General features: G+C 46.1%; 1 protein-coding gene across 1 annotated transcript in view; it reads right to left on the bottom strand.

Moving 5' to 3' along the window:
• Gsap (gamma-secretase activating protein) overlaps positions 1-9,084 on the bottom strand; it is an 80,375-nt gene extending 71,291 nt beyond the window's left edge. Inside the window, exons 1-3 of the mRNA XM_051152101.1 lie at positions 8,877-9,084; positions 1,079-1,155; positions 104-160 (exon numbers count right to left, since the gene is read on the bottom strand). Of these exons, the coding sequence (XP_051008058.1) occupies positions 104-160; positions 1,079-1,155; positions 8,877-8,985 (243 nt within the window). The 5' untranslated portion in view covers positions 8,986-9,084. The remainder of the gene's footprint in view (positions 1-103; positions 161-1,078; positions 1,156-8,876) is intronic.
• Between the last annotated feature and the right edge of the window lie 3,074 nt (positions 9,085-12,158).

The following is a 12,158-nucleotide window of genomic DNA, read 5'->3' as shown; positions in this document are numbered from 1 at the left end:
GAGAAATGAAAAGATATGAACTTTTGGAAAATAAGATTCAGGTTTATATATGAAAAACAGAGGAGAAAGAAAAGAAGGAGTCAACTGAGAAATCTATAATTACCTCATTCTGCCTGGTTTGGCAGTCATATAATCCAAAGACAGCATTTCCCTTATTATCCTAAAAATTAACCAGATGTTTATTAATGGCATTGTTTAGGAAATTAAACCTGCAATAACTCTAGCTATCTTAGCACTCAGTGGAATCCTGCTGTATACATCTAGAAGGGCGGGACCTAATCCAGATAGTCACTCACAGGGAACCAATCACCAAAGAGCTGGGAGAATCTGAGGACTGGCCAGAAGACCTGGGCATGAGCCTCCAGCCATGTCCTCGAGAGAAAAAATACGGCTTATTCTACAAGTAAAATCGAACATTTAAGGGCATCATCCCTAAATACAACTTAAGGTGTTTTTTATTAATCAATAGGGAAACTAAAGTGTGATGACACAAATGTATAGGACCAACTACTGGCACTGCTCCTTGATGTGTCCCTATTAGCAGGGTTGTCAGTAAAATTAAATGTCCCTTAGGACATCCAACATCTGAAGGCATTGTTAAACATGTGGCTACACTTAGATCCAACTGTACAGAGCAACCATAGTAAAAACCTTCTCAAAGACAAACATGAACACACTAATTAGATTTAAATATCTTGACTTCTTTTTTCTTCTAGAAAATGAAATTATCCATCAATTCAAAGTATTTTGAACTTTAGGTATGCAGTTTCATCTGATTTTTAAAAGATAAAGGACTTCCTAAGATGGGCCTTCAATATCACCTACACAGAAGCCAAGGGCATTGAAGGTTCAGTCCCAATAAGTGTTTGCTACCCTTCAATAATGTATAGATTCTGTAAAAAGTTAGCCGCAGCTCTGAGGAAGTAGAGGCAGGCAGATTTCTGTGACCAGCCTGGTCTACATGGTGAATTCTAGGCTAGCCGTGGCAACATAATCTCAAAAGGGCTAATATTAATTATTCAAACGGTAACTTATATGTGTATATATTTACTGCAATAAGAAGAGAACATGGCCTTACCTTATAGGTATAAATAATGTTTCCATTTCTTTCAATGTTTAATATATGTAAGCTCTCGTAAGCTGTTTCTAAAACATCTGGAATATATAATGGCAGATTAATATTCAGAAAACGGTTTGGACATATCTAACAAATACAACATTGATGAAAAAAAATAAGTTCAAAGCTACAGGCTGATGATTCTGTTATACAGAGTTTACAAGCAGGCAACCTATCACATTAGAGGTCAAAACACTCATGACCTTTAAGGAACAGGATAGGACTAGTAGGGGAAGATGTCCTGGGTGGACTTCTGGGGTGCTGAGAAGGTGGTATCGTCTGAGTGCATTGACAAGCTTGTGGAGATAGTGGCTGGGCCGTACACTCTGGACCTTGTGACTACTTACTCTCCTATGTTTTAGCTCAATAATACTAACTGTCTACTAGATTTTTCCCTGAGGCTACATCATGCTTGGCATACCAACTGAGAATTATTGATTCCTGCTGGATTCACCCCTGCCAGGTACTCAGCCAAGTTCCAGGCATTTGAGTAGCAAATTAAAATAAGACGATTTTTAAAAGCAGAGCTCTTTGGTAAAGTGGCTCATTTGGTAAAGTGCCGGCCACACAAGCATACAGACCTGCATTCGGATCCCCAGCACCCATGTAAAACGCCAGACATGGCAACAGACACCTGCAACCCGCATGCTAAGGAGTGTTCGATGGAGTAGAGGCTTGCTGGCCAGCCAGTGTAGCCAGTCAGTGTAGCCGGGTTCAGTGGGAGACCTGTCTCAAAAAAGAGAGACTCGCTAGAGGACGGCACCCAACATCATCCGCTAACCCTTAACCACACACGTGTGCACACATACACTCCACTCCTGTACCCACCAGGACACAGTCAAACCCTGCTTACGTTCTATGACATCATACGCAACAGGCTAAACCAGAGGTCCCTGTCCCATTTTCCCCAGGGTATGCCACCTTTGGTGAATGATGATGCTGCGAAGCGGCGCAGACGTTAATATTCAAAAAAATGTATTTTTCTCTTGCTATCAGGAACACCCCATCTCCACCCCTCAGAAAGGCTCCTGCGTAGTAAGGACCCAGGAGGAGAAACAGAGGAGAAAAATAGAGTTAGTAGGGGAGAGGGGGCTTCAGGGAGGTCTCTATCAGGGCCCACGTCTGAGGGAAGGCGTGGCCACATGCAGCCCTGCGAGAGAATGGCCAGGAGGGGCTCCTGAATCCTAATGGCAGGCAGTTCCCTACAGGGGCTACACTGCATCAGCTAGGAGAGGGCCTTCCTGGGAGGCCTCCCAAGAGAACCCTGTAACTGCACACGCTCCAGGATGAAGACGCTCACCTAACTTTTTACACAGGGATTAGACTATATGCACTGACATTTTTCTTCTCTCTTTTTTTCTCTTTAAACCCTTCTTTGGTCCTTACTCGGTGGCATGGGCCTTCTACAGTATACGGCTTGTGCGGCGGTGCTTCTTCTGTCCCTTTACAGTTAATCTTCTCCAGCCTTATGTCTAAGGCGTGGGACTCGTGAGCAGACTAGATGTCCTGTTTGTTCTTCCACAGCATCGCCACCCCCACGCCCACCCCAGCCCTGCCACACCCAACACTCCGTCCAAGCTCACCTACTGTGGTTACATCGGGCCTCGTCTACAGTACTATTTGTTTTCTGTGACTCGGTTGTTTCACTCCTTCCAGGTGAGAGTTGGTGGGTCCCGTCCCAGTTGCTAACTTGTCAGCTACACGCTCTTTTCCTGTTCTTTTATTAATTAGCTTGTATTTCTAATGTAAAAGACTTTAAAAAGCAGAATGAAAGCGAGAATAGCGGGTGAAAATGGACGCTAGAGCTACAGCTGGTTAGGAAGGTTCCGAGGAAGCACAGGTTTCACTGGCGGGGGAGGAGGGGGCTGTTTGTCCGTCATCTTGAAGTCTTTCTTGCTGCCTGTCACATGGCACAGCTGTGCAAGCATTCCAAGGTAAGGATGCAGAAGTGGTTTTTACACACGGGTACATACTCACTTCGCACTGACTTTAAGAAACATGGCTAATCGTGTGATGGTATGTGAGAACAAGCGCCAGCCGGCTAAATGGCACTCCACAATGCATTCCCGTTCCCAAACCATGCACACCGCGGCTCCGGCATTATGAGCCCACTGTACTTAAAGGACAACTGAGTGTAGTGAGCTGGGGACCCGGGCCAATACCGCACAGTGAGCAAATAGCACAGGGTCATCTCAAGATTATAAGAACAGAGAGCTACTGCCCTGTATCAGGCGTGATGGGAAGATGATAATTACCCTTCCAGGGGACTCTGGAACAGCCGAGGAGATGTTCAGAGAGGCATTGCCATCCTGAAATGGTGCAATGCTTCTAGAATGCAGTGTGTCAATATTTTCAGAATGTTTTTCTTTCAAGGATATAAGGATGCTGGGAAGGACAGACCTTCACAAAAGTGTACTTAAAAGGTTTCAGCTAAGATAAGACATTCCTTTACAAGAAGTCTTGAAAGAGAAATTCTTGACAAAACATCTATTTTTAAATCACTAAAAATTCTCCACCAAATACAGACTAAATTACCGTGTGTGTGTGTATACACACATACATACATACTACATAATACATGTCATGGGCACTCAGCTCTGTCTGTATTAGAAACATGACAGGAATCTTCTAAGAAATACTGATGCTCCCTCCACACCAGAACCAAGACATTCTCATTTTTTTAAAAAAATACCCATTACATTTTATTTCCTTCTTTAGTGTGTGAGAGAGATGGGGGAGAATGAGACACTTGGCACCTTGTAGGGGCTGGTTTTCTCCTTGCACTGTGTGGGACTCAAGTCATTAGGGTTGGAGGCAAATGCCTTTACCTACTGGGCCATTTCACCAACTCAAGAAATTCTGATTTTTAAGAGACTAGTGTGAGGCCCGCTCTCTGGTATGTGTCAAGTTCCCCCAGACATTTCTCACTGTACAACATTTATTATCTACTATAGCTAGAACTTGGACCAGTGTGCGAGTGTGACCACAGTAGACAGAGTTGAGAGAAATAGCATGTCTTCATGGGTGCATTAGCCAGTGCTGGCTTTCATGTCAAGGGTGTGTGAGGTGGATGCATTTGGCAATGCTGAAGTTTAGAGTGGCGAGTCATGTACACTCAACCTCTTTGCCCCTCCCCCCTGCTTTAGCTGCTCATGCTTCTACACACCCTCCCCAAACAAGTGTTGAGTGCCGTCCTTGCTTGCTAGTTCATTCTGACTCTTGCCCCAACTCTCCATCTCTGGAAAGTCCAGAGGAGGAAGTTTAGCAATGTCAAATGAGGAAATGTGGTTTAATTTCACAGTCCAGTACTCTCTGGGATCACGGTATCGCATTTGGATAAGGAAGTTACTTGCATAAGTAAACACGCTAAAGAAAGTCTGTAACACACGAGGTATTGTACTGTCTGAGATCAGGTGAAGCAGAAGGTAGTTTCCAAGTGTATAAACTTTAGTCTGAACTGCTGTGAGACAAAAGCTGAAACTGTTTTGTCTTTCTAATGACAGTATTTGGAGAGGGGAGTCATGCAGTCTCACACACACACACACACACACACACACACACACACACACACACACACCACACTGTGAGCCAGCTCCCAACACACAGGTGGTGAAACAGGATTGCTCTTGGTGTGTACACGATCCACCCAGTCCCTCAGGCTCAGGGCGACCAGGTCTTAGAATCCCTAAATCACAGGCCGACTGTGATATGACACATCTCACACTCTGAATGAAGTGAGAAGGGACAAGCATGGAGTGATGGCTCGGGAATCTATAAAGAGAGAGCTGAGAGTTAGGAAAGAAGACTGCGGACCCGGGGGAAGGAAAAGTAAACAGGAAGGGCAGTGGCAAGAGACTGGTGAAACAGCAAAATGACTAAGGCCACACTCCCATCCCAGACCTGTCTGCAGGATGCAAGAGGAAATAAGAAAAGGCTCATTTTTGAGTCAATTGCAAATTCTACCACTCCCCATGCAAGGGTAAGATTTAAAATCAGTCAGGTGTGCCGCATATTCAAGACTACTCAACACAGGGAAGAAAAGCCATATTGCTTCTAGAAGCTTCTAGAAGCACACAGATGGTCCCTGACAACATTTCAATATATGCTTGTTTTTAAAGTGGTGCCAAAGCAACACAAGACATTTAGTAAAGACACTGGTTGGAATGGCAAACTCATGGACCTCCCAAATGTCACCCGTCTCAGCAGAGAAAGGCTAAGTGATGCTGGGTTTCCTGGGAAGCACCGTTTCCCCTGAAATGCTTAGCCCTGCAGGGTTAAACCTGTAAGACACAGAAGGAAGAAGGTCCCTGTATGAGAGGTGAAGCTTCTAGCTGGCCCGATAGTTTCAGAAGGCCCTGAGCCCTGGGCAGGGGGCGGGATTGGAGCTCTAAAATCAAGCTGCCTGCTGGAGTAGTCCCACACTGAGTCAAAACAGTCAGGCCTTTAATATCCTACTGCAGTGCCTCACTGGATACAGGCACTTGAAGGAAGCCAAAGGATAGTGCACACTATAAAACAGTAGACACGTGACAAGTAATGGCTTCTGGGTAGCCAGTGAACCTGAATAAATTGTGCAATACTGAGAAGAAATTAAAGGAAAAGGGGAGCATAGTACATTTTTCACTTACTTGAAATTCAGATTTTAAAAAACCGAGTTTAAAGCTATCAATAATTGAAAAGAATGTTAGCGGGCCATGGTGGCACACACCTGTAATCCCAGCACACAGGGAGGCAGAGGCAGGTGGATCTCTCTGAGTTCGAGGACAGTCTGGTCTACAAAGTGAGTCCAGGAAAGCCAAGGCTACAGAGAAACCCTGTCTCAAACCCAACCCCGGCCCCTCCCAAAAAAAGAAAAGAAAGAAAAAAGAAAAGAATGTTAAAATGTAAATATTTAGATAGTAACTTCTGAGGAATTGAGATGAAGAATCATAAGGGTGCACACACACACAAGGTCCTGATACTATTCCATTTGTAGTTGGGTAGTAGGTACATGGGCTTTATTTTTTCAATCACTATTTAAAGGTAGCATGTTACTGTAGTTATGTGTGTGTTTTCATTTCTGTAAATATTTTCTCATTTTGTCTCAGGAGAAACCATAGTCCCAAAGTTCAACACAGAACGAAGAGTAACGCATCTAGCCTCCTAGCCCTCAAGCCCTTGGTTGATTACATTTCTGTTCTACAGCTACCAACGCTCCCTGGCTAGTGTAGCCAAGCTCACTGGCTATTTTGGCAAGAAAGTCAAGTTTCATGATAATCCTTGTGTCACTAGAAAGCTTTCAATCTGTTGATGTAAAAATATTAACAGGGCCAGTGAGATGCTGAGCAGGCAAAGACGCCTGACAACCTGAGCTAGGTCTCCAGGTCTCATGTGGTGGAAGAAGAGAACCACCCTCTGAAGGCTGTACTATCTCCACATGCATGCTGCACCCATGCACACAGGCACATGCACACACTCATGAACACACATGCACATGAACACACATATACATAACGACACATCTGCACACTTGCTTATGTACAAAGAAAATCACTAAATGTGGGGGCTGGAGAGATGGCTCAGAGGTTAAGAGCACTGGCTGCTCTTCCAGAGGTCCTGAGTTCAGTTCCCAGCAACCACATGGTGGCTCACCACCATCTATAATGTGATGTGCTGTCTTCTGGCATGCAGGTAGACATGCGGGCAGAATACTGTACAAATAAAATAAATTTAAAGAAATAATAAAATAAGTCACTAAATGCATGTAACTTGTGAGAATTTTAAGACTTCAGATTTTAAAAGTAAGTGTGCAGAAAACAGACATATGGTCATTGGTAGTGTTACACCTATTTATGTTTTAAAAGCTGGGACTTCAAAAATAATTTGCATAAGCATGTTTAGTAATAGATACACTATAAATAAAGTAGAATTTCAGATCTTCCTTTGAAGGCTGAGGTGTGTGTGTATGTCTGTGTGTCTGTGTGTGTGCACACACATGCACGTGCACACGCGTGTACCCACACAGGGTCACACACCGGTGCATGTGCCTGTGTAGGCCAGAAGTTGATGTCAGGTGTCCTCATCAGTTGTTGCACGTAGCTCTCAGGAATTCAGCTAAACTAGCTGGCCAGCAAGCCAGCTGTCTCTGTCTTATCACCCTCTGCTGCCCACTCTCCTTTTTTGTGAATGCTTGCATCCTTGTTTGTGCTGCAAGCATTTCATCCACTGAGCCACCTCCCCAGCCCCTGGTTCTGTTTTAACCTAGTGCTTGTCAAAGGTAACAATACTATGGGAATCATAGGACTAACATCTTACCACAGTGCTCTGAGAAACAGCAAAATATTGTGGGGAAAAAAAGCCAATATTTCTGGTAAGTTGACCTTTTTGAGGGGTATCTACTTTTACTGAAGCACCAATACACAGGTTTATAATTCTTCACAGGTGAGTGAAAGATGCAAGGAAGCCCAAAACCCACTGAGTTGCACACAGCTTTTCAAACACACACACACACACACACACACACACACACACACACACACACGGAAACATAAGGCTGAGACCTTTTTATATCTCACTCAGCTTATGTGCAGTCACCTGCCATTTAGCAAAATAAAGTAGGAGCCAGGACAGGAATACTTCTGTGGTGGGGAACAGACTTGGAGTTGCCTGTAATATTTCAAAAAGTTAAACCTTCTAAAACTTTAAGAAAGCAAGTGAAGCAGAAGCAACACAAACTCCCATAAAGTTATAAAGTTGTTTATTTGTGATTAACGGTCAAGACGCAAAAACGAGGGCATCTATAAATGCCCCTGGGCTAAAGCCCAGGAATCGTGTGGTCATAACTGCCCCAAGAGTTTTAGAGGAAAGAAATTGTGGATATGGGTGATGCCCCAGCCCCCAATCCACTGGCAGTCCAGGGTGTTTAAGGAAAACCAGAGACAGAAAGAGGTAGGCACAAGAGCACGTATGCACAAGGTGACACCCAGAGGTGCCATTATTCTAGAGTCAATTTAAGCCCTGAAGATGGTTCCTTATTTAAAAAGAAAAGAAAAACCTACGAAATTAAAAACGCCCTTCTTTAAAATAGATCAATTCCGGGAACGCACAAACATTTCCCACTCCCTCACCAGAAGAGTCTCAGCTGAAGCATGGGCAGGAAGCTGAGCGTGCTGCTAGTCGATCAGTCGTAGGGGTGGGGACCTGGGGGTGAGGTGATTGGTAGCTCTTGAGCAAGCTGCTGTGCCTTTAGAGCCTGCCGACCCTCATACTGCGTGCAGCCTGAAAGGGCACCTTGCTCACTCTACATCACACCTGGAGCGACATGTCCCCTAAGGCACCAGCACGGTTCACAAGAATATAGATAGACTCTATTCCACGGGTAAACCGAAAATGTCTTAGAAGGGGCGCGGGGGAAGGGGGGGACGCTAAACCACCGAATTCTCCTTCTTAAAAACAGATTGACGATGAGAACCCTCAGCATCCTCACTTGGACAAGCTATGTGATTGTTAAGATACTTAACAATCGTTTTTCCTGACCACCACAATTCGTCTAGGTTCAGGGCAACCTGGGCTGATGAGCCCTGCAGGCAAGCAAGGGCAAACTATCCCGCTCCCTCCAACTTCCTCCCTCCCGGTGGTGACCCATCAGGTACCACGCATCTCAGCGGACCGGGCAGCCTCGGGATATGACCATGGGGACGGCGGCCGCCCAACCCCAGCCCCAGAGCCTATATGGGATGCTCAGCGCCCGTCCCCCGCCTGCTCTCTCCAGGACGCGCACACGCCGCACCTGCACTGCCTCCTCCTCCCGCCGCAGTCCCCGCCTGGGCGGGCAGACTCGGGAGCACGTCCGCCCGCACGTCGAAGTGGGCGACCAGCCGCAGAGCCATGGCTCGCAAGCAGCGGCGAGGAGGACATTCCGGGCCCGGCTCACACCTCCCAGCCCCGCAGCCGCCTTCTCCTTCCTCCCCGCCTACCCGCAGCTGCTTTCGGTTCCAGTTAGGCGGTTCAGCCCCCGAGGATCCGGAGCACCGCCCCTTCCAGGCGTCGGCCAGCGCCGGGGAGAGCAGGGACCAGGCCTCTCCTGGCTGCTAGTGGGGAGCTGCCACAGTGGCTTAGCCCTCAGCTTCCAGGCCGGATATCGGTGAAGAAGCCAAGCTTTCTTCTTTAGCCCCAGGTCGGGCTACTTAAGGGAGCTGGGTCAGTAGAGACTCAAGGTTACTGAGTTCTGCTATGGTGGTGGTTTAGCTGTAGTGTTTAAGTAATAAACAGCAGCAAGGGGCATGTGAACTTACCGGGAACTAAGTTAAGAGACATTAAGGAAGGTTAGCTTACCACAGTCTGGGTTCTTTTTGCCTTTCAGTGTCTGCATACTGGCTTCAGGAAGCTGGGTCTAGAAGTAGCCTCCGAGGTTTGACTGTAGACACTTTCATGCTTCCCGGTTCCTTCCTGACCATCTATTCTTCTACAAGCAAATGCAGCATTTTCATAATCCAGCACTCTGGTTCACTCTGCTCAATGAATGCGCCCTTAGTTAGCTTGGCGCTGTACAGCAACAGCAAGTGACTACAGTTGCTAAAACTGAAATAGCCTTAGCCTACATAGTGTCTCATGTCTGCAATCCTCCCACTCAGGAGGCTGAGGCCAGAGATTAGCTTGGGGTCAAGGCCAGCCTGGGCCAGAGAGTGAGACCTGCTCTCAAAACCAAATACCTTACTGGGACTCTAGGTGAGAGAAGTATGGGAGAATGGGGAAACAGAAGGATCCAGAGGGTCCTAGAAACCTACAAGAAGAACATCATGACAGGCAGATCTGGGCCCAGGGCTTCTGCTCAAACTATTGCACCAAGCAAGGACAATACTTGCAGTAAACATCGAACCCCTTCTCAGATCTAGCCAATGGACAAGACATTCTCCACAGTTGAATGGAGAGCGGGGACTGACTCTGACATGAACTCTGGTGCCCCATATTTGAACACTTCTCCATGGTGGGGAGGCCTGGTGGCACTCAGACAAAGAATAAGCAGGCTACCAAGACGAGACCTGATAGCGTATGACCATAGAGTGGGGGAGGGGAATAGGGTGAAAACCGGAGGGAGAGAGGAACGGGAGGATACAAATGATGGGATAACAATTGAGATGTGATCTGAATAAATTAATTTAAAAAAAAAAACAGAAACAAATACCAAGCTAGTTCAGTCTCTCAAGGCAGAAGACCAACAACTTAACTGCCCTAGAAAACACTGCGTAGCCTTTACCCGGCCCTGGAGCCCTCTCTACCTAAAACTTGAACTCCTGACTCATCTGGCTCCCAGAACCCGTCTACTTGTTTCTACTCTCCTGCCTAGAACAGTGGCTTTTAGTCTTCCTAAGGCTTGTGTTATGGTAACCCCAACCATAAAACTACTTATAAAGAGTGATTTCTTCTATTACGACTCATAATGTAAATATCTATGTTTTCTGAAGGTCATAGGTGACCCCTGTGAAAGGGTCTTTCAACCCCAAGGGTTCATGACCCATGAGTTGAGAACCACTGGCCTAGCATGAGCTCCAGGTCCTCCCAGCCCTCGCTTCACCCAGCCTCCTCTGCCCACACCAGTGGCTGCACAGAACACACTGGAAGAATGAATGATTGTGTTAGTAAGCTAAAGAATGCTTTTTTTTTCACTTGTGTCTCAAAGTTGGGCTTTCACAACTACGGGTAGCAAAGTTACCTGAGGAACTGTCTTAGAGTAAGTACAGAGTGTTGTCTGCTTTGGAACTGGATGAGGCTTAGAAATGTTCCTCCTGGGGCCTTGGAACCCTTAGGAAGCTTAAAAATAAATCATGATGACCCTTAAAATCAGAGGGGAGATAGAACTAGCACCACAAAAGTTATTTATTCAGGCACTGATCATGGGAGTGGCTATGGCCTGAATGTTCTGGGGGATCCAGTGGCTTTCTGGCTCTGTTCCAGGAAATTCGTGTCTGGTACAGTAAGTCTAAGCAGAATCCATGGTCGAGGAGCTCAAGGCCTCCAGGAATGAACCTACTACTGTTATTTCACTAAATGGACATAATAGCAAACTTCTTCCTAAATTTACGTCTCTGTACCCATACTGTCTGACCTCATCAGAGGAGTTTCTTTGTACACTAGATGGATAATGATTAATGCAGAAATGTAACCACATAGTCTGGTGTTTTGCATTTGATTGTTAATAATTTGCTCCCCAAGATCTGCTTGCTGTCTCTTATGAGCAAACCATCCTACACCCCAAATGTTGCTATGTAACTCGCCTCCAAAATTAACCCTGATTGGCTGAGTAAAAGGCCTAAGGACCTGGCAGGGCAGAAGTGAGAGGTGGAGCTAAGGTTCTCCAGCTCTGAGGACAGAAGGATCATGGGAAAGAGGGGACAGGTAGAGGAGAAAGAAGGAAGCTGAGTCACCATGGGCTAGGTGAAAAACCGTGTGGGCCCGGAGGAGGGACCCTGAGGATCCGCATGGAGAGGAGCGGCCCAGATGGAGAGCACATGCAAGTACTTATGGGGGTGTTGGATGGGAAGGAGCCCAGATAGGGATGATTAAAGCAGATGGCATGGGATGGGAGCTGAGAGGTAACAAGGTAGACTGGGGAGTAATATCTGGCCAGCCCCATGTGAAACAAGGCTTATTTAAATACAACAAGCGTCTATGTTTTTTTTATTGATTATGATAGTGGGTTAATAATAACTTCTGTAATAATTATAGGCTATTAATAATAAAACTAATAGCCTATTTATTTTCTGCAATACAACTCTTCAAAGTATAGAAAATAAGAGTCTGTGGAGTGCATGGCCACAGAGGAGGCATCACACCCGTTCTCCTCAAGGCTTAAGGGTCATTGAGGAAAAGGCGGTGGATGGATTCTAAGAGGCAGAGGTCAGGAGGACTGGACCAAATCTGTGTCTTCTGGACATGACCTGACTGATGTGGCCCATGACTCACAGTAGCTGGGGTTAGTTGCACAAGACCGCTACAAGGTCAGCCAGTCAACATTCCCAGCACAGAAGTTGGGAGGGGGATGAGCTCTTGACAGTTGATGGCT

This window comes from Acomys russatus, chromosome 10 (assembly GCF_903995435.1).
Source record: "Acomys russatus chromosome 10, mAcoRus1.1, whole genome shotgun sequence".
NCBI classification, from domain to species: domain Eukaryota; kingdom Metazoa; phylum Chordata; class Mammalia; order Rodentia; family Muridae; genus Acomys; species Acomys russatus.
This window is presented reverse-complemented; position numbering and strand designations above follow the sequence as displayed.